The 20312-nt window shown below is 57.7% G+C and overlaps 1 protein-coding gene across 6 annotated transcripts; it reads right to left on the reverse strand.

Annotated features, from left to right (window-relative positions):
* Positions 1 to 51: 51 nt before the first annotated feature.
* Positions 52 to 19754, reverse strand: PHKA1 (phosphorylase kinase regulatory subunit alpha 1). 6 transcript variants are annotated; one of them, XM_051629965.1, is made up of 33 exons: positions 19604 to 19754; positions 19297 to 19455; positions 18804 to 18851; positions 18096 to 18264; positions 17645 to 17727; positions 17383 to 17463; positions 16865 to 16963; positions 16605 to 16751; positions 16236 to 16289; positions 14581 to 14703; positions 14396 to 14491; positions 13614 to 13721; positions 13346 to 13424; positions 12832 to 12966; positions 11656 to 11765; positions 10869 to 11013; positions 9922 to 10000; positions 9413 to 9492; positions 7307 to 7483; positions 6826 to 6920; positions 6497 to 6636; positions 6216 to 6372; positions 5971 to 6050; positions 5718 to 5796; positions 5502 to 5631; positions 5046 to 5147; positions 4543 to 4658; positions 4195 to 4233; positions 3080 to 3124; positions 2695 to 2865; positions 2088 to 2141; positions 1746 to 1946; positions 52 to 1481 (listed from the first exon to the last, which is right to left on the reverse strand). In XM_051629965.1, the coding sequence occupies exons 1-33, from the start codon at positions 19679 to 19681 to the stop codon at positions 1308 to 1310; spliced, it is 3633 nt and encodes a 1210-aa protein (XP_051485925.1). In that variant the 5' UTR covers positions 19682 to 19754; the 3' UTR covers positions 52 to 1307. The 6 variants fall into 6 exon arrangements, with proteins under 6 accessions (XP_051485925.1, XP_051485921.1, XP_051485923.1 ...); XM_051629961.1 differs by having other exon boundaries at positions 9317 to 9492; XM_051629963.1 differs by having other exon boundaries at positions 9922 to 10003.
* Between the last annotated feature and the right edge of the window lie 558 nt (positions 19755 to 20312).

Consider the following 20312-nt stretch of genomic DNA (forward strand, 5'->3'; position numbering starts at 1 on the left):
TAGGACGAGGGGTGATTGTTTTCAACTAAAAGAGGGCAAATTTAGACTAGGTATAAGGAAGAAATTTTTTTTACAATGAGGATGGTGAGACACTGGCATAGTTGCCCAGAGAAGCTGTGGATGCCCCATTCCTGGAAACATTCAAAGTCAGGTTGGATGGGGCTCTGAGCAACCAGATTGAGTTGAAGTTATCCCTGCTCATTGCAGGGGGTTTGGACTTAGATGAGCTTTAAAGATCCCTTCCAACCCAAACCATCCCATGATTCTATAACCCCACTCTCCCCACCACTTTGTGGTGAGTGTGCCTCATCCTCATCAGTCCAACTGTCAGTCCAACTGCATTATCCTACATGGGGTTTGACCTGCAGGACAGAGCAGAGCTGTGACCCACTCTGGTCACCAACCCCCTCCTATGCAAGGCTGTGGGAGCCAGGGCAGAGGCCAGAGTTGAGCCTAGAGCTTCATTAACGCCAACCCAAGCAGCTCCCTGAGCTGCTTCACAGGGCGCGTGTGCATTTGGGAACCTGCGACTTAGCCATGGACAGAGCAGATGGCACAGAGGGGCTACCACCCACATTCCCCAGCCAGCCAAAAGCCCTGTCCTCACAGCTTGGTGAAAAAAGGGATTCGTCAACACCTTGGGATGCTCCTGGCTCTCACAGCCACCCCAGCTTCACCCCAGGATCCCTAAGGAGGAAATGACAGGCTGCCTACTTGCTAGCAGCACCGCCGTGGGCTGGGCTGACTTGATTTTGGGTGTGCAAGGAGAGGCTCAGGCAGCATCCCCACTTCCTCTAACAAAGCTTTTCCATCAGCACTATGAAGAGCAAGAGCTCCAGCCTACGTTAGTAGAAACCCTGAAGATTTGGAATAAAAAGCAACACAGAATCAGTTAAAAACCTCAAATCTGCTGGAGGCAGGGAGAGCGTTAGCTGGCCAGGGAGTGCTGCAGTGCCGACACACGCCCTGTGAGGGACACCCTTTCCAGCTCCCTCAAACACAGGCCCTTCCAGGGGTGACGGCTGAGGAGGAGCTGTGCAGGCAGAGATTCTAGCAGAAGCAGGCTTCAAAGCTCAGCCTCTTCCTGCCAGCCCTTGCCCCACGAGATGCTGGCAGGCACAGGTCAGCTTAGCACAGGTGTCTCCTGTGGAGCTCCTTGGGAGAGCTGCTCACCCACCGCGAGGCGAGGACTGGCAGGAGAGATGTCCACACAGGCTACCTGCAAACTAGCCTAATGCCTGTCTTTGAAAGCTGTACAAGATAACTCTCCCGTGGTGTCTGCAATCCAGGGAGAGCAGCTGTGAGAGCTACTGCATGGAGCAGCCGTCGGAGGGCAGGGAGTCGTACAAGCAGACGGCCACCGCCCTGGACAGGTAGGTCATGGTGCCGAACCGGCCGCTCGGCGCGCTGTCGTACAGCAGGCTGCAGATGCCTGTCGTGGGATCCCTCTCCAGCATGTGGTCATCAGCACCAAGGGCCTTCTGGATTTGGGACAGAGAAGGAGAAAGGCAGCATTAGGATAAGGGGAGCACCCTCACCAGCTTCCACCCCAAAGCATCCTCTGTTGCACTGGCAGCATGACACGCCAATGGGGAACAGCAGGAAGAGGACACTATCTTTGCCATGTCCCATGAACACAATGGGGACAAGAGGCAGGACCCTCCAAGTACGTGAACCCTGAGTAGCTGTGGGGAATGGAGACAGCAGCCCTGATTGCAGGCCATGGCCCCTGGGTGAGTCCCTACCTGCTCCTCATAGAAGAGGTCATTGGCTGTCTGCAAGATCTTTTCCACAGCTATGATGCTGCCGATGGTGTGCACCTCCACGTCCACCAGCATGGTGAGTACTAAGATAGCCTCTACCAGCAGCTGCCTGTACTCTGGCTGGGGCACACGGTTGAGGACTGACTCCACATGTACAGCAAACTTCATTTCCCCTGGGGTCATCTGTGAGGAGGGAGAAAGAAATGCACCCAGAACATGGCATCGCCAGCACAAGTCCTGAGCTACGCTGGGCACGCACCCAGGGCTACCCAGCACCCAACACCAACCCACCTGCCCCATCTCCCCTTCAGATAAACCTCCTACCTCTCTGGTTGTTGAAGAGGGGAGAACAAAGCCCTCCACAGAGAGGCCATGGCACTGCAGAACAAGGAGAAGAGACCATGGTTATGGCCTGGAGAAGCACTGCACTAAGACACGTAGGTTCAGCCTATCAACTCGCTCCTACTTGGGCACTGGTGTGTGCTGCCCACACACCCCAGCTCCACCTCTGGGCTCTCTGCACAGGATCACTGCTTCCCCATCAGCTAGGCATCAGCTGGAGCCCCCCTGCACACAGCACAGGGCTCTGCTCCCTGGCTTATACCACGGACAAGCGGTGTCCAGAGCTGCTTCAGCTGTGGCTCCAGCCCTGCTCCTGCCTGCCGGGCTAATGTATAAAGCAGCTGAGCAGACCTTGTCCACCTCTCTGCCAGGGTCAGCACAGTATGAGGTAGGTCCTGAAGGCCTACAAGGCAGCTCCAGCTCTTCCCCAGCTTTCCAGGGCCAGTTGTTTTCCAGGCCTTCTCAATTAAGTACATATCTACACAGCAGTGGAGACAAGCCCCAGGTGCCTAAGTTCTGCTGGCAAGGCTAGTGCCTGGGACCACAGGCTCACATGCACGGAGAGAAGCCAGAGGGACGTCCAGCTCACCTTCTGCAGGACCTTCCAGACCTTCTGGTAGAAGCCCACAGGAACACGGTTGAGGGCCCCATCCAGCCGCCGTCTCCGCTGCCACTGGCCCTGGCGGCTCTCCTTACTGCCCTGGTCTGGCAGCATGCTTGAAAAGGATCCCTTGCCCAGCAGCTCTGAGTGCCCAGTGGACTGGGTAGACAAAACAAGGATCACAGAGACTGCTGCAAAGTTAAATACCTCACAAGAATGCAGCCTGCTGCTGCCCCAGAGTTGGTTCCCAGGGCAGAGATGCCACCCCCTTCCCCCAGCAAAGCCCACCCTGCAGCATCCCCTGGAGCACAGCTCCTTTCTGCAGCCACAAACAGGACAGACCCCATGCACGCAGCCAACAAACGCAGGTTACCAGAGAGGACTTCAGGTTGGTGTCCCTGGATTGCACACTGGGAGGCTGGAGAAGAAAGGGAAAGACATCAGGCCGTGCTGGAGTAGGGCAGCCATTGTGGCAAGCAGAGCAGCAGCAGCACAGACCAAGCTCAGGCCACGGGGCAGTTATCCCAGGGGCTGTGGTTAGCTGGAGGTAGTTTTGAAAGGTGAGCTGCAGAAAGTCTCACATTAGCATCAGGGGGAAAGGACTGTTCCAGGGCATGGAGTGGCTGTGGGGCCTCACAGGCTGCTGCTGTGGCAGCAGTGGGCTTGTCCTGACTGGCACACAGGAGCAGGGATGCTGCTGCTCTGTTGGCTGCTGGCACGGGTATGGATTTAGCCTCAGGCAGGCTGGAGGGACAGCAAGGCCACTGTCCATGGATGACCCTCCTTGACACACTGCAACACCAGGTTTCACACTGCTGCAGGCATAGACCTGCTGCATCAGCCTGGTCCCTGCAGGTCTGTCCCTTTGAGGATGGGACCCCTTCTGGAGCTCAGGACTCCTTCTGAACATACATCAGGCACCAGACGAAGTCCTTGCCATTTGTAGCTGGGCAGGAACCTCTTCCCCCAGCAAACAGCTGGTGAGGCTGCAGGCAGGATCCAGTGATCACCAGTGAACTGGTGGCCTGGCCTGGCAGGACCACTGCTGGTCACGGTACAGGAAACATCATACCATCCCACTCAAGAAGTTTTTGTGGGTATAATGGGATCTATTCAGCCACAGCAGCTATGGAGCACAGCTCCCAGCTGATTGTAATGCCAATTCACCCACAGTTTAGAGAAGCCTTCCTCTCTTCCAGTCCCAAGACACTGGTCCCACTCACAGGGGAGCTCCCCAAAGGTTGTGGGGCAGTGCCAGCCTTGGGCCCCCACAGCATGTTAAGCCATGCTGACTTCTTCCTGGGGAGCCAATCTCCTTCCTCTGTCCTGAACGGAGCAACCCTGAGCCTGCAGAGAGGGGAAGCCAGCTGATTGCTGCAGCAGGTTTGTTTAGGAAAGCTCAGTAACTCATGCATGCTCAGAAGCTGCCCTGGAGCGTGGCATGAGGGATAAAAGCTGGGGCTGCAAAGAGGACCAGGGTGGCTTCACCTTACTCCCAGTCAGAGACTGCCTACGTTTATCCAATTGCTGCAAGAAAAGAAGGAAATTAATTTTTTGCTGCTGGAATACTATGTGGTCCTCCCCACTCCTGCACCTTCTCAAGCACCCCTGTGCTCCCCCTGTACTGCACTGCCAGAGCAATCCCCAGTCCCACTAATCCCCACTCTGCCCCCAGGGCAGGGCTGAAGCCAAAAGGAGCTCCTGGAAGCAGCTCTAAGCTTGCTGAAGCCCAGGAGCGAACTTCCTCCTGCTCTCCCATCAATCTTGCCTGTCCTGTAGCTGCACATCACCCCAAAGCCTGGCAGGAGCTTTGCACCTGCCTGCACTGGCCCCCACCTGCTTGATCTCACTTTTCAGCCTGACGATGCCAGCACGCTCAGACTTGGTGGCCCCAACAGCCTCCACCTCACAGATGGAGACAGCGGTGGTGAACGATGCGTCAACCGAGCGCACTGGAGAGGAAGAGAGGTTTGGAGTGGGTACAGGTCTCAGGGCACAGACATCCTCCATCGCTGCTCAGACATGCTGCCTCTGCACACCCTCACCCTCTATCCCAACCAGCACAGCACAGAACTGCTTCCATTCAGGCTGGAGGGGCCAAGTGCCAAACTAAGCAAAGCCCCAGTAGCCAGAGGACTCTGCCTCAATCTCCAGAACGTGGCTCAGCACCACCCTGCTGAAGAGTGCAGCTTCTTGCTGGACCCCTAAAGTGCAGAAGCTGTGCTGAACATGCAGGAAAACAACGTCCCCCATGAGCAGGAACACCTGCAGCTGGTGTGCTCCACACCAGGATCCAGCTTTGCCCAGAGATGCTCCTGTGACCCTGCTGAGAGACTCACCGCTTCTCTCCACCCCAAACTCCTTGCCAGAGAGGATGTGGTAGAGAAGGCTCTTCATGTCTGATGGGCTGAGATTCATTAGGTTCTCAGTGGCTTCTCCAGCTGGAGAGAACAGAGTTGGGATGTTGGACCCCTTCACAGCCCTCTTGCACCCCATTCTGTTAGCAGGGGAAGCAATGGTACAGGAGCTCATTCTCCAAGGACATACACTAACTCCAGGTCCAGTCTACAACGGGGACTCTTCCCCATGCCAGCCCAACACATGCCTGAATAGAGGCAGAAGTGAAATCACCTGCCTGTGCTACCCGAGAACAGCTGCAGATCCCAGCACTTTCAGACAGGGTCTCATCCTGGCACTGAGCTGCCCATTTTTAACAGCACTTCTCTTTCCTGGCTGACAGGGTCCCACACACTGCAGCACCCACCCCAGCAGGGTGCTGTCCCTGCTGCAGGTACCTGAGCAGTGCAGGGAGAGTGCCAGCTCCGTTGCCATCACCTGGATGATGAGTCCGATACGGATGCGGAACATCTCGGCGAAGAGCGCGGGCTGTGTGCGCATGTACATGGCCAAGTACACCATGATCTCCTGGAGGAGAAGAGGCAGATCACCCCACTGATGCTGGCCAGGGCAGACACCCAGCTGTGGGGTCCCCTGCCGCATTGGTCCCTCACCTGGGTGAGGATGGACACACTGAGATTCTTCTCACTGGCTTCATCAATGAGGTGAACGAGCTCCTCGTAGGGGATCGGGCTGGGGAGGGAACCAATGGCAGAGCAGGTGAGAGGCTGCAGAGGAAGGCCTGCATCCCTCCTGGTCTGTACAGCCCAGGGAGGAGAGGGACAGGCTGGGGACAAGCCACCCAGAGCTGCTCCTGCCCACAGACTCCAAAGCAGCAGGCTCACATCCAGCCCCAGCCACACTCACGCAGAGATCGTCTTCTCCCGTGGCTCTGGAGGCAACCCCACTGTCAAGTGCTTCTGGTGAGACAGGAGGTCAGTGCAGGCCTGGGGACAAAGGGCCACCCCAGGCATCACCAACAGCTCAGGATCTGGGGCCTCAGCACAAGGCAGAGGGAGACAGAACTGATGCAGCCATGGTTCACATGCCCGCTTTGCTGCCTCCTCCCTGAGGGACCTCAGCCCACTAGATGCTGGCTGTGTGGCTGTTACCTCATCCAGAGCTTCCACCTTTTTCTTGAGGATGCCAGAGATGTAGCGGATCAGGGCCCACTGGCGCGTGTCTCCCACCCGCACGTACAGCTCAGTGAGGAGCTCCTTGACGGTGGGGCCAGGCTCACTGTCAAGCCCCGTGTGCCACTCAGGGCCTCTGCAGTAAAGGAGATGCTGGGTTGCAGGCAGCAGGTCACCCTGCAGCAGCCCCAGGCTTTGCAGGCTGGGACGTGTCGGCTCCCTCTGCTCAGTGAACTAGCAAGACTTGGAGCTTATCGCACTTGAGGATGTGGAGCATGTAGAGGATGTCTGCTTGCTCCTGCAGCGTGGGGCAGACACGCAGCTGGTCCACTAGGGCCTTGCAGTCCACATTGCCAGCCTCATCATGGGGCAGGTTCATCTCTGCATACAGTGCATGGCTCTGGTGGGAGACCCATGCTCATGGTTAGCACTGCCAGCACCCTCATCAAGTACTGTCCAGTTACAGACCAAGGCTGTTCACCCATGGATACTGCCCCTCACCAAACACCAGGCCCTCCCCATGCAGCCCCCCAGTGACCCCCTAGCTCCAGCTGAAAGGACAACACTGCTCGGGAGGGACAGGGCTCACCTTGGCATCCATGTCGTGCTGGGGGGGAGAACTCAGCAGCTTGACCGACTGCTGAGATGCCTGGAAGATCTTACTGGGGACATACATTCCAACATCTAAGAGAAAGCCAAGGTTAGTGGAGACACTTCTCAAACTCAGCCACCACTGCTGTGCCCCAAACCACCTCACCTCTGACTCTACTCCCCTTACAGCAGCCCCTGTGCAGAAGTTGGTTGTGGGAGAGGCAGACCCTGCCCACCCAGTTAAAGGAACACCACAGGGAGTGGCCAGCCCTTATCATTCAGCAGTTTCCAGGACAGCACAGGCACCAACTCCAAGATACTCCATGACCAGGACAGACAGACAGGCAAACCTGGGTCACTCTGCAGTCCATGGCATGTTCCCCTGAGGCCCCAGCACTGTGCTGCTGGGAAAGCTCCCAAAGCACCTCAGCCTCACCCTGGCCTTGAGCAAAGGTGCTGAGGGTGTTGGAGTTACTCACTCTGGACATGAAGGTCCTTGGCCTTGGACGCCAGGGACATGAGGTCACGGGTGGTGTGGACAGCAGCTCGGAAGCGGCTCAGCCCTCCCCGCTGGGCCGTGGGAGGGAGGTTTGTGTGGGGAACCGTGCGCTGCAGCAGGTGGTCCAAGTACTGAGCAACCTCATCATACATGTCCTCTGGAAGGGGGGCAGGAAGGGAGAGGCTCAGTCGCTCGGTGCCACAGCACCCCAGGCCCCAGAGAGCTCCCCAGCTGCACCCTGGCAGAGCAGTTTTGCTGGCTGCACAAAGTGACAACACGGGGCTAGTGCTGGCAGCCAGAGGGACAGACCAGGACAGACAGACAGGGACAGCTGCTGGCTCAGAGCATGGCAGCCCTGTCCCAGCACTGCCCTGCTGCCTGGGACACTGGCTGCCAGCTGCGGCCACCCTGGGGCTCTGAGTCCCGTATGGATGAAGGAAGCGATGGGGCTGCAGCCTGTCTGGTCCACGCTTGCACAAGGGCAGCAGGGTCTGCTCAAACCCTGTGGTGAAACCCTTGTTCCTATCCAAGCAGAGACCACTTAGGAGCACCCCAGTATAGCAAGGGTCTCATCCTAGCAGGGCTCCAGCATGGGAGCAAGGCAGGGTGGGGTTTGCAACAGTTATTTCTAATTAGAAATTACATTACTAAATTCAGAGTTAGAAGAGGACCTATGGCTCCTGCCTTGTTCTTTGCCCAGCCTCCAGCAGCTCCCATCGCTCCCAACGCCACATCGGGAGCACCAGAGCCACCACCTGCCAACTGCAGCATGGAGGAGGGTTTCCATGGCTGAGGCCACGTCTCTGCTCAGCCAGGAGATGACAGCCCTGCCCAGCAGCAAGGGGGATCCCATGCCAAGGCAATGCACTACAAGGCAGAGCTGTTGGTGCACTTCCAGTCAGTGGACATGAGTGAAGTCTTGCTGCTCTCCAGCTGGCAGACCAGCTCTGTGGTGAGTCTGCCCCAGGAGCTGAGCTGCAGACTGCAGGGAGAGGTTGGCATCCCCTTTCCACACCTGCTGAGGATGCCTCGTGCCAGTGCTTGAAAGCTCTGCTGGAGAAGTTCCCCAGACATTGGGCTTGAGAACATCACCCTGCCTGGCTGCAGCATTTGACCATAAGAAAATCTTAAAACTGAGCATCTTTAGCTGCTGTACAGAGGCCAGGCAGGCCCTGTCTCCCATTGGGGCTGGGGGGAAGCAGACACCTTGGAGAAGCCTGGGTGCAGCCTGCAAGGGGACTGCAGGTGAAGTGAGGAAGGCAAGAGAAGTAAGTAGTCACAGCAGTGCAGATGTTAGCTATGGGAGCAGCAGAGGCAGAGCAGACTGATGGGAAGGCTGGGAAGATGACCAACACTAGGTCACACAGGAGGAGGAGGCACCAAGGCCTGCTTACATGGGGAGCAACAAAACTTGCACCCCACCACAGTCTCAGGTCAAGGTGGGTCCATTCAGCACCCACTGGAGCAGCTCCAAACAGGGAGGGTCAAAGGCTTCAGGAAAACAACACTCAGATTGCCTGGGGACATGGTGGCTCTTCCCCTTCTCAGGCACTGTACTACCACTTTCTGCACTGTCACTTGTGCATCAAAGATCCTCAGCCAAAGCTCCTGGGCAGAGGCACATTGCTGAGACTTCTTCTCTTCCCCAGGCAACAGCCTATGGCGGTTGCTCCTAAGAGTAGCTTGTTCCAGAGCATCCTCTGTGCTACCCTCATCCATGTCCACCAGCCTCAGCCCCATGTGGCTGGGAAAGTGCTGCACCGAGGGGGCTAAAACAACTGCATCAATTCCCCCAGTCCCACCCCACTGGTAGTTACCATGAGCATCACCCAGACAAGGTTATTGATGGAGGGTCAGATGGGAAAAGAAACACAGTGAAAACCCAAGTGTATGATGAACACAGTGGCAGAGGCTGGCAGGGAGGTTGGGTGTTATGGGTTGAGTCTGGCATTTGCCGTGTCACAGCAGTGACTGGCTTGTCCCCCCTTACCATCCTCTGCTACCTGCAAGCCATGCAGCCATTCCTCGGCGTTTAGCTCCTCAAAGCTGTCAATGCTGAGCCCGCAACTCTTGGCAAAGACCTTACCCTCTGGCCCAGGGTCCATAAAGCTGAGGTGCGTTCGGCATGACGTTGTCAGGAACTCCGACAACTTACCCATCTGGATCCTGGGCAAGAGGAGGGGAGGTCACACAGAGAGCAAGGGGGAGGCAATACCTTTGGCTTTGCCTCCTGGATACAGGGCAGGCCCTTCTGCAGGGAGAGATGTGCTCTCCCAGGCACACACACAGGCTCCAGTGTCTGCTTTAGCTGCCTGCAACTCTTCCAGCCACAGATGGGCATGGCAGGGCTGCCCAAAAACTATTAGAGGGATCTTGCAGCCATGGGTTTAATGGCATGAAGAGATACATCCTCTCCTGCATCTCCTCTGTTGGGACTGCAGCCCTGCAGTGCACTTACAGCCTAGCACACACCAGTGTATCCTCCACAGCTTGCTCCCCAACAGCCGATGCTCAGGCCCAGCAGGTACCCTCATAGCCAGGCTCTTGGAGGCCACCAGCCCTCTCCCCTTCTGCACCCCAAGAAGCTGCACTCACCTTGCACCTCCAAAATACCCATCCTGCAGCTTCCGCAGCATCGTCAGCACTGTGGGGTGCACGCTGCTGCCAGCCTCATCTGCTGGGGACACAGACAGAGGCAGTCAGTGCTCCTGCTCACAGGCTCCCAGAAGCTAACACAGGGCCAGGTGGGCATTCAGACACACATAGAAACATGGCATTGGCCAAGCCCTCGCTTTGGGGTGCACAATCAGGCTGTGGCACCAAAAGCACCAATCAACATGGGAAATTCAGGACTGTCCAGGCTGGATTCCAGCAAAGCCAGGCCAAGAGGCATCCTGGGCTCCTGGAATTTCACCTCAGGCTGAAGCTGACTGTATGAGACAGCAGCTCCCTGTTCTGTCCCTGGCTTTCACATGAGGCATTGGAGGGTGTGCTGCTGTCAGGAGCAGAAGATACCACAGAAAAGGGCACACTCAAAACTCTAGAGAGATTTCAAGCACACAAGGAGAGCCAAAAGGTCCCGAAAGCACCTTCCCTGCACCAGGCTTATAGGGAACCTGTGAGCTGCCCCAGAAAAGCTCATTTTGCTCTGTGCCGTTGTGCAGCTCCCTGCTCCCTCTGGTTTGCTGCTCTCCCCTCCCTGTTGTCTAGGGAATCCTTCAGCAGGAGGTTAGTCTTTGTGAAGAGCCAAGATGCAGAAAGAGCCCAAAGAAGTTTTAAAGGGGGGTTGTTTTTTTGGTCTTGCTCCCAAAAGGCCTCTCAACAGGCCTAGCTGTCCCTTGGACTGCAGGCACTCCTGCCTGGCAGGCAGCCCCAGCTCAGGACGCTGCCAACTCTGTCTAGCTCCTTTGAGCAGAAAGCTCTTTACTGGCTGTTCCAGCCCCACTGTGTCCCCGTTGCTGAGATGGTCCCACACTTGCCCACCCCCTCCTCCTGCAGGGGCTGCTTCCCATTTGGCTCTAGCAAAGCTGGAGGATCCATACCAAGCATGGTGTGGGAGACGAGGAAGGTGATGGTTGGCCGCCCTGTCATCCTCCAGCGGCTGCAGAGGTATGAGAGGTCTGTCCTCAGCATCTCCACAATCATCTTATTGTCAAGAGCCAGGTAAAACTGCTGCTGGTCTATGAACTGTGAGGACAGCAGGAGAAGTGAATGGCCCTTCCCACAGCCACCAGGTTCCTTTAGTGCCACCAACAACTTCCCACAGGTGCTCAGCCCGGCCAGCCACACAGTGCACCCAGAGGAGAAGCTCCTTTGCACCAACAGCTCATCCCACCTTGCCTGGTACATGCCAGTACAGCCTAGAAAGGGACCCTCAAGCCCCAGGGCAGCTACCAGCCACCAACTACAAGATGACCCTACAGCTCAGCAGCAGCATCACCCAGGCTCCACACAGTCTGTGCTGTGCCTATCCCACACAAATATGCCCTTCCCACAGCACCAGGCTTGCAACCCTGCTTGTCCCCACACCATCTGGACATGGGGATCCCTGTCCTGCCATCAGCCTCCCCCCAGTGTCCTTGTCAGGGCAAGCAAAGATATTTTCAGCCAATACTGACCATCAGAAGGCTGAAATAATCTCCTCCCAGCATGCACACAGCCAGGACCACCAACCCAGCTACTTCACACCCTGGAACTGGGGCTGCTCTGCCCTTGCAGGCAGCTCAGTTGGTGTTGGGCCACCCATGGGAATAACTTGAGTGCTCAGCCAGGGGAGAAACTGCCTGCCCAATTCCAGATAGCATGACAGCTGGGAATGAACCCACCTACCTGTGGGGTAAAGGCAAATATGTTCTTCCTGATCTTGTAGAGCTTGGAAGTCCCAAGGACGCCCATGTGCCGGTAGGGCCGTCCCGTCAGGCACAACTGCTTGTTGCGGCCTAGAGGGGCAGGAGGAGGAAGTTTTGGTGCAAGTCTCCTCACAAAAGGGGATGCATCAGCAAACAAGAGACAGGCCCATGTGCTACTAGCCAGCATGAAAAGGCTGGTTTGTGGTTGGGGTATCCCAGGACCCTGTGTCAAGCTGGCACAGCAATAAGGGACAGTGATGCTCTGTGCCCCAGCCCTGCCCAGGGGGCTAGAGACATCCAGGCCCTCCCCAGGGACTCCTGCTGAAACAAGGACACTGTCCTCACTTCCGCAACACGCCACACCTCCAAGTCTATGGGGATGTCAGAAGCTGGAGCAGGGGAGACCCCCTCAAAGTTGACAGCTTTATCAGCATTTCCATAGCTCCTGGATTACTCCCAGAGCCCAGGATGGTGCAGCAGCAGCAGCATCACCCCTTGGTCATGTCAGCCTGGCAGCTGCCAGGCTGCTCCTCTGTCCCCTTTGCCCATGTCACACTTGGCCTTTTGGTGGCTAAAATTAGCCTACACATGCAGCTTACAGTGGATCAGGTTTCTCCTTTGGCCCAGGCTGGGTCTCCAGCTCCTGCACAACAAGCACCCCCATGCCCAAGGGGTTGCATCAGGGAATGAGTGTTCAGAGCTCTGGAGCCCACCCTCCCCTCACACTCTGCTCTGCCAACTCTCCAACAACAGCTGTCCTGCCTGAGCTACAGGCTCTCTCAGCCAGGGACTGCCAGGGGACACTTCCCTGGGACCTGGCTGGCCTCCCCCATTGATACATGGGTACAGGAACAACAGCTGGCTCCTGCCCACGCCAGAGCCACCCTGTACAGATCAGAGGGTCTGTCCCTAGGGTGATTGTGAAACTGCAATGCCAGAACTTTACCCCTTTCAGAATCACCCTGAACAGAACTGCCTGATACCCTAGCTCCCCTTGGGTAGCAGCAGCTTTGGGCCCAGAAATGGGTGGCAGAGCCCTCCTCAGCCACACAGAGGACAGCCGGGCAGGACATCAGCATCTACCAGCAGGAGTGTCAGGGGATGGGACAGACCCTTCTGCACCCTCTTTGCTGCAGGAGCAGGGAGTCCAGCTCACCCAGCCGGGCGTAGATGTGGCTGAGGATGCGTGCAGGCTGCACTCTGATGGGGTAGACATCTTCCACAGTCTCCACATTGATATCCTCCTTCCTCAGGACAGCCTTGATCGCCTCAGTCTCGGCCAGGATGCACACTGCAGGGCAAGGAGGACAGGCTGAGTGCAGCAGGGCACAGGGGTGTGACAGCACTGCCCCTGGCCTTTGTGGACACACACAAGGTGCCACATCATGTAGAGGCAGCTGTCTGGGGTTGCTCTGGGAATCCCTATTCTCTCCACACCCAAGCCTTCCCTGCTGGGCATCAGGAGGACAGGACAGCTTTCAAGCTCTCTACAGAGCAGATTTCCCTGGGGCAACAGAGGGTGGAGTGGAAGGACTGGTACTCCATCTTACACCAAACCTTGCCAGGGCTGAGAACTGGCTGCACCAGCAGACATCCAGCAAGCAGAGCCAGCCCTGTGAGTCCCCTGGCCTGACAGGTACATGGCTTTGGGACTGGGCCCTTTCCCTCACCTTGGATCACCACATCAGGCTTGGGGACTGTCGCAAACCGGCGGTTCAGGGGATCTATTTCACCAGGAGCTAGAAACCCCTGAGGTAAAAGAGGTATGAGGAGATTAACATTTCAGGTGATGCATATGGACAACCCACCTTTAAGAGGTGGTCCTGGGGATGGAGGTGACAGCTTCCCCATGGTATGTGGCTCAGAATGGCAACATTTGCCCTTTCAGAGCTCAGAGCCTGGACCCACAGCCCTCCCCATCACCCAGACTGACTGCACCTCGGCCAACAGGCAGCCCAGGATGTAGAGGGACTGTCCCCACATGAGTGGCAGCTTGCCCATAGGTATCCTGTCCACAGTGTGCGGGTTCCTGTACTCCTCATCCACCTGAAAGACAAGCCAGGAGGTCAGGGAGAGGATCCACAGACACAAGATACTGCAGGAAGCATCACAATGGTATTCTGAAGCAGTTTAAGGCTTAAAAGGAGGGCCTACAAAAGCATTTGCCACTGAAGGTCCATAACGTCCTGGCTACGTTCTTCCCCTCTTCTTGTGATCGCCCCAGGCACCCGTGTCAGACAACAGACCAGCTGCTCAGACGGTGCTGGGGTTCCCAACACAGGCCACCCCATGGGAATGACTGACATGTCCCAGGAGTACTGGGGAAGTGCTCTTGGATGCTGGCAGGGAGAGCATCTTTCCTGCACCACCCAGGCACCAGGAGGCCATGGCTCTCAGCCCAGGCCCACACAAACCCCTCACCACTGAATGGGAGCTCAGCACAACCTCCTCAGCCCAGGTCCCCATGTCCTGAGCTCTTAGGGGCTACTGACTCCAGGCCAGCAGAATGTCAGCAAAGCACCCTTGTATGTGGGGAGCAAGGAATGGCTTGGGAAAAAAAGCAGAGCTTATTTATCCAACCTGGTTTTATAACAACTCTACATGGGACTTCCATGAACTACATGGGCTGTTTTACTAATGTTTTGGGTTAATAAGAAGTTAAAACCTCATTATCTGATAATGAGACATTCCCACTCCCACTGTAGCTCAGGACTGCTCACCTTATCTGGTGGCACACTGTACAGCTCTGGCACCAGGCGCAGCCCATTCTCCCCCTTGATGAGAACCCCCTCAAGGGCTTCCCGGTATTCCTGCACCTGAGGAGAGAGGAGAAGGGATCTGCCCCTGTTCACGACTCCCTGCAACCTTCCTCACATGCCTCCCAGGGACTTCTTTCCTCTCTTACCTGCTCCATGTTTCCACTGAAAATCCCATCAATGACCAAGTAGGCCCAGAAGAGAGGCCACTCGCATTCGATGTTCTCAAACAGCTTCAGCTCTGCAGGTTCGTAGTAGAGGCGGCTGGGGTCCTGCAGGGAGGACATGAGCAGGCAGGTGGTGGGTGGCAAGATCTCCTCAAACTGACAAGGCTCCTACCCCCCACCCCCAAGATCTCAGCCTCAAATGCCCTCCCAGGCCTCCTTTGCAGATGGTGGCTGAGACAGAGCCAAAAACACTCCAGGTTGTGTCCTTTCCATCGGACATCCCCTCCCAAGCACTCTGCCCTGATGCCAAAGAGGCTCCTCCTTCCCGGGCAAAGGGAGCCTACCCAGCCCCTAGGAGAGCACCCTAGAGCCTTATACAATGGCACAACATCCACCTCATGGCACTGGGGACACCCACGTCCCCTTTGCCTTGCCTGCTCTGCCCCAGCCCCAGCACCTGCCTCCTCCAGCATTACCAAGCTAGCCCAGCTGCCACGAGGGCTTGTGCTGGTGACACAGGGCCAGGGAGCAGCGTCCTCCTGAGGGAGGGAAATGGTCAGGATGGAGTGCTGCCTTGGCTAAATCCTCCCATCCCAGATGTGCTGGGGTAGTGCCCAGGGGACCTATGCTCGACCCTCCCTGCTAATTCTTTAGCTGTTTGTTCCAGAGAAGGGAGAGAGCTGGCCTCAGACTGTCAGGTAGAGAGGACAGCAGAGACAGAGGGAGCAGAAGTTTTCCATTGTGCTTGCACACTGGTCACAAGCTCCCAAACTCCCATTAGACTCCAACCAGCTGCAGTGCCTCTGCAGGCAACACTGCCCTTTTCATGCCTTGCAGCTCCCCAGAAGTGATCTACAGCTTTGCATGCTGGCAAAATCAGACTGGAGGTGCTGCTGCTCTTCTGACTCTGGAGAGATGCAGCCACACATGCTGCCTATCATGGTCAGGTCTGAAGAGGCACAGCAGAGAAGCATTCAGAGGTGCTCATGTACAACAGGTTATGGGCCCAACAGCCAGTGATGGTTTAAGAGCCTCCAAGTACCATTTCCTGGTTCTGTAGTCATCAAATGCAACTGTTTATAAAATTTTCCAATTTTTCCTCCCCAAGGCAGCAGAATAAAGTCTCCACTTACTCTGCCAAGAGCCAAGTGTGGCAGCACACAAGCTGCCTGCTGTCTAGTGAGAGGCAGAAGCAGCTTTGTGACTTTCAGTGCTGCTGCAGAGCTGAGGTCACCAGGGAGGAGCACTGCATGGTCACCTCCACAGGCCTCCAGCCCTTGCTCAGGGCTTGTGCAGCCCTGGGAGAGCCTCAGCAGGGCTCCTACATGGGGCAGGGGTCTCATCTTCCCACAGCCTTAGAGGTGCACAACACTACCAGATCCTAAGATGATGGCAGAGACAGCCTCTGCCCACCTGCTATGGGCATGGGTGGGATGCACCACCTCTGCAATGGACGTTGGCATTTTGGGAAGCCTTGCCCAGACCCATGACACTGCCTGGGGCTACTCAGGGCTCTCATCTTCCCAGCGATACGCACCACAGCCTTTGTGCTGCACCTGGGGGGCTGAAAAAGCAACCCAGGGAACCTGCTGCTTGGCACTCGAGTCCTGGCAGGTGGCAGGGCTGGGGACACTTACCTCTTTAGGTGTCCTGTATCCATCCCGCAGGAAGCGGCAGCAGCCATAGCGCCCCTGGAAGGGAGGGAAAGAGGTGCTGAGAAGCAACAGTGGAAGATACCTTGTACCTTCAGTGCAGAAGCGTGGGGGGGTCTCCTCCAGCCAAGTACCCCCCCCTCCCTTGCTCACCTCGTGCTCAGGTACCACGATCACAGCCTAGGGCTACAGCACGCGGGACTGTTTCTTTGCACACCCCTGCCACAGGTCATGGGGACCGGGAGAGGACATGGCCCAGCACCCCTTCCCAAGCATTTTTGGGGAGAAAAGGGCTACAGAACTTTGAACTGCAGCTATCTCTTGGAAGGGCAAGACAAGGGCAGATTCGCTTACCTGCAGCTTTGTGATGATCTCTTGCTTGGTGATTTCCACCAGCTCGCTGTCCTCCACAGCAAAGGCTGGGTAGGAGATGACAGAGAGCACACTGGCATCCACCTCCTTGGATGTGGAGGCCCTGGGCAGCATCGAGTGGAGGATGGACTGGGCAAAGGGGAAGGAGGAGTGGTTAGGTTACCAGGTCAAGCATGGTTCACACAGCAACCCAGCAGACCACAGTTTGTCCTGCAATGGTGTAAAACCCACAGAGGTCTCACCTGGCAGTGCTGCACCTCATCTGACAGCACCCGTATGACTGACTGTGGGCCTCCCTTTGCTCCAAAGAGATCCAGCTCATCCAGTGCCTCCAGGGCAGCCTGATAACAGGGCAAGACCCAAAGCAGCAAGTTCTCCACGATGCTGCTCAACTGTAAGAGCTCTCACCCTGTTCCAGCCCCTCCATGTAACCCACTGCCCAAATTTAAACACTGCTGTGGCTGCAGATGACCCCTGGTCAGTATGTGACCACATCTCCAAAGCCACAAGTAGCCAGACACCAACAGGGCCCTGGACATTTCTGCCACACACCACAATTCATTTCTCACTCCCAGTTCAGGCAAAACTCAGGCAACAGTGGGACAGTTTTATCCCAGCTCACAGGGAGAAAGGTCTTCCTCCCCAGGGAACTGCACGGGCATTGACCCTCAATAATACAATGTGCCCAGCCTTCCCTATAAAGTGCAGCACAGGGCCACCCATGCCCCCTGCACCTGCCCAGCACCTCTCCCTGGCTCACCTTGGCCATGCCTACGGAGCTGGCATTCAACTCGGTGATGCCCTGGTTCGTCTTGTCCCCGCGCTCCCATATCCCGAAGTCCTGCGCAGAGGCACGTTGGAGTAGGCAGGTCACAGCACACCCAGAAAGCCTTGGAATCCCACCTATCAGTGCTGCTCCCAACAGGTGCTGTGGGACTCTGCCCACTGGGGCTCAGAAGGGACCCACCGCTGCCCCTAGACATGCACCCACCCCTGCACCCCAGGGCACACTGGCTACCCACCGCAGTTTTGTAGGCTGCTTCAATGTAGAACACGAGGTTCTGGATAAAGTTGACTTCATCCAGGCTGTGAATTATGTGGAGGCCTAAAACCAGGATAAGAATCACATTAGTTGCTCCAAGCCCACAGGAATCCCTAGGAAGGGGCTGCAGTAACCCAGGCCAGATTCCTCCTCACTGCACTCCCACCCCACAGGAGCCACATCCTGGCTGGCTCCTGTCCTCACTCGCACCCCTCAGTGGCTCTGCTGCTTCAGGCAAAGGGGGGTTCTTAAGAGAGATGGACACAGAGGGCCAAAATCCACCCCGACTGCTGTAAGCATAAGAAAACAGTGAGGTTGGAGAGGCCACCACAGCAGCCTGGCACCCAGGAAGTTGCACCCAAACTGAAAATGTGGACAGCCCTGGAGTTCAGCATGCTCAGAGCCTAAATGACATCCCCCAACAACATCACCTGAGGCTGTCATCTGCGCCAGCATGAGCAGGTAGAGGGAGGTGGCATCCATCTGTAGGTGACCCCACTCATGGTCCCCCACCACGGTGGCACAGGTGTGGGTGTCGTACTTGGCATGCAGGCAGTCCCTGGTGCTCTGGCTGTACTTGAATGCCTCCACCTTCTCTACCTTGAGAAGAACAAGGAGATGCAGGGGTCCATCAAACCCTGTCTTCAGAGAGGTTTGGCAGCCCCAGAGCTAAGAACCTCCCCGTGCCATCAGCCCAGCACATGAAGCCATGCCTGAAAGGGCAGAAATCCTATAGCCCCCAGGCTGAGCTCCTCCACACGACAAGGCAGCAGGTGCAGGCTCATGTGCCACCTTAGCACAGGGCTGCAGCTGTGGACGGCCCACAGCTTGCGGAGAGAAAAGGGTCACCTCAGTTCCCCTCAGGGAGAAGAGCTGTGGAGACCTAGCACCAGTCAGGCCACAAGACAGGAAGCAGCTGGCAAGGGCTCCACTGGCCACCAGCCTGCAGCACTGGGACTTCCATCCCACCAGGGACAGATGCCAAGTCAGAGCTTATTTCAAGACCTGTTGGAAGGGGGCCTTCCCTCTGCTCATCCAGGAAGGCTGGGAGGAACTGGCACAGCTCAGACCAACAGTCTTTGTGGCAGAGCTGGGCTGTAAGGATCACTCAACTCCCAGATGCACTCCCCAGCCTTTACCTGTCTCATCATGCACTGGAGCAGCCCCCGCATCAGCTTCACCACACTCTGCAGGAGCAAGGAAGACAGCCTCGTTAATCCCCAGGCAGCCAGAAGCCCTGACTAAGCACCAGCTGGCCGCTGACCTTTGCAGGACACCTGTAACTGAAGCCCCTGCTCACATTTCTATGGCTCCTGCTCCCTAGGCGGGAGCAGAGGGAAAGTAAGATGGGGAGGGGGGAGACAGCTGCAGGAGGCAGCGCCCCAGCCCTGGGGAGAGGGGCTATGTCCCCAGGTCACCCCAGAGTCAGAGGGCTGGGCGCTCCCGCTGGGCTCCAGCACACCCTGGGAAGAGCGGCTCTCCTCCTGCCCCCCGCACCAGGGGCAGCCCTGTTCCCGTCCCCACTCCACGGCCTCCCGCAGCCTTTCAACCCCGGAGCTGGGCCGTGCCAAAAGCCCACCAACCGGGCGGAGACGGGAGACCGGGGCAGCGGGCGCGGGCCCTCCCTCCTACCTGCTCCAGCTCGTAGGCCTTGGCCTTGTCCTCGTCGCGGTCGGCGTTCTTGCGGTAGGCCAGGCCCAGCCCCCAGACGGCCAGGATGCTGTAGACGTTGTCCCGGACCCAGGCATCCCGGTGGTGGGCACCGGCGGGGAGCAAGCCCGTCACCGCGTCCTGCGGGAAGGGACACAGCGAGGGCCCGCGGCCCCTGCTCCGCCAACCGCGCCTGCGGGTGCAGGCGGCGGCTCCCCGGGCCCGGCGGGGCAGAGCGCGGCCCCGCAGCCGGGCAGATCCCGCCCTCCGCCCCGCGCAGGCCCCGCACCTGGTGCCGGAGGATGGTCTGCTGCACCAGGCGCCCGTAGCCGTCCAGCCGCACGCCCGAGTTGCTCCGGCTGCGCATGGCGGCAGCGGCGGGGGCACCGGGAGCTGCCGGCACCGAGGCGGAGGGACCGCCCCGCCCCGCCCGCGCTGCCCGCGGGGGCTCCGGACCCGTCCCGCGGCGCTCGGTGGGCAGCGGGCAGGACTCGCCGCCGGCGGGCGGGGGGCGGTGCCCCCTGCCGGGCGGAGGCCGCGCAGCGCTGCGGGCCGACACGCGCATGCGGGTGCACAGACAGAGGGACACGGGGCTGAGCGGGGCGCGGGTACCGGCGGGCACGCGGGGACGCGGGCACCACACACGGACACACGTACTGGCGTGGGATTGCACAGACAGACACATAAACGCGTGTGCCAGTGCGGGCGCACGGATGGAGGAGCGGACGTACACGCCAGCGCGGGTGCATGGACAGAGACAGAAGTGGACGCGGGCAGGTGTGGCACACACAGAGGCAGGGACGGGCACGCACCTGTCTGCATCACTTGTCCACAGGCAGAGCCGTGTGTGCGCACACACACCCGTGCACATTTGTGTACACACCTGTGTACACACACACACCCTCGCATCTCCGTGTGTACCTGGCACACGCACACGTGGCGCACCCTGCACGTACACGTATACACACACGGTGACAGAAAGCATGTGTGTACGTGTA

Source organism: Apus apus, chromosome 12 (genome assembly GCF_020740795.1).
Source record: "Apus apus isolate bApuApu2 chromosome 12, bApuApu2.pri.cur, whole genome shotgun sequence".
Classification (NCBI taxonomy): Eukaryota; Metazoa; Chordata; class Aves; order Apodiformes; family Apodidae; genus Apus; species Apus apus.

Excerpts from the sequence above, each read along its gene's own strand:
- PHKA1 (XM_051629960.1), bottom strand. The coding sequence starts at position 19,681 with ATGCGCAGCCGGAGCAACTCGGGCGTGCGGCTGGACGGCTACGGGCGC. Across the intron at positions 5,797-5,970 it reads CGGGAGAAGACGATCTCTGC|CCCGATCCCCTACGAGGAGC; the intron begins GTGAGTGTGGCT and ends TTCCCTCCCCAG. Across the intron at positions 4,234-4,542 it reads TGAAAAGTGAGATCAAGCAG|CAATTGGATAAACGTAGGCA; the intron begins GTGGGGGCCAGT and ends CTTTTCTTGCAG.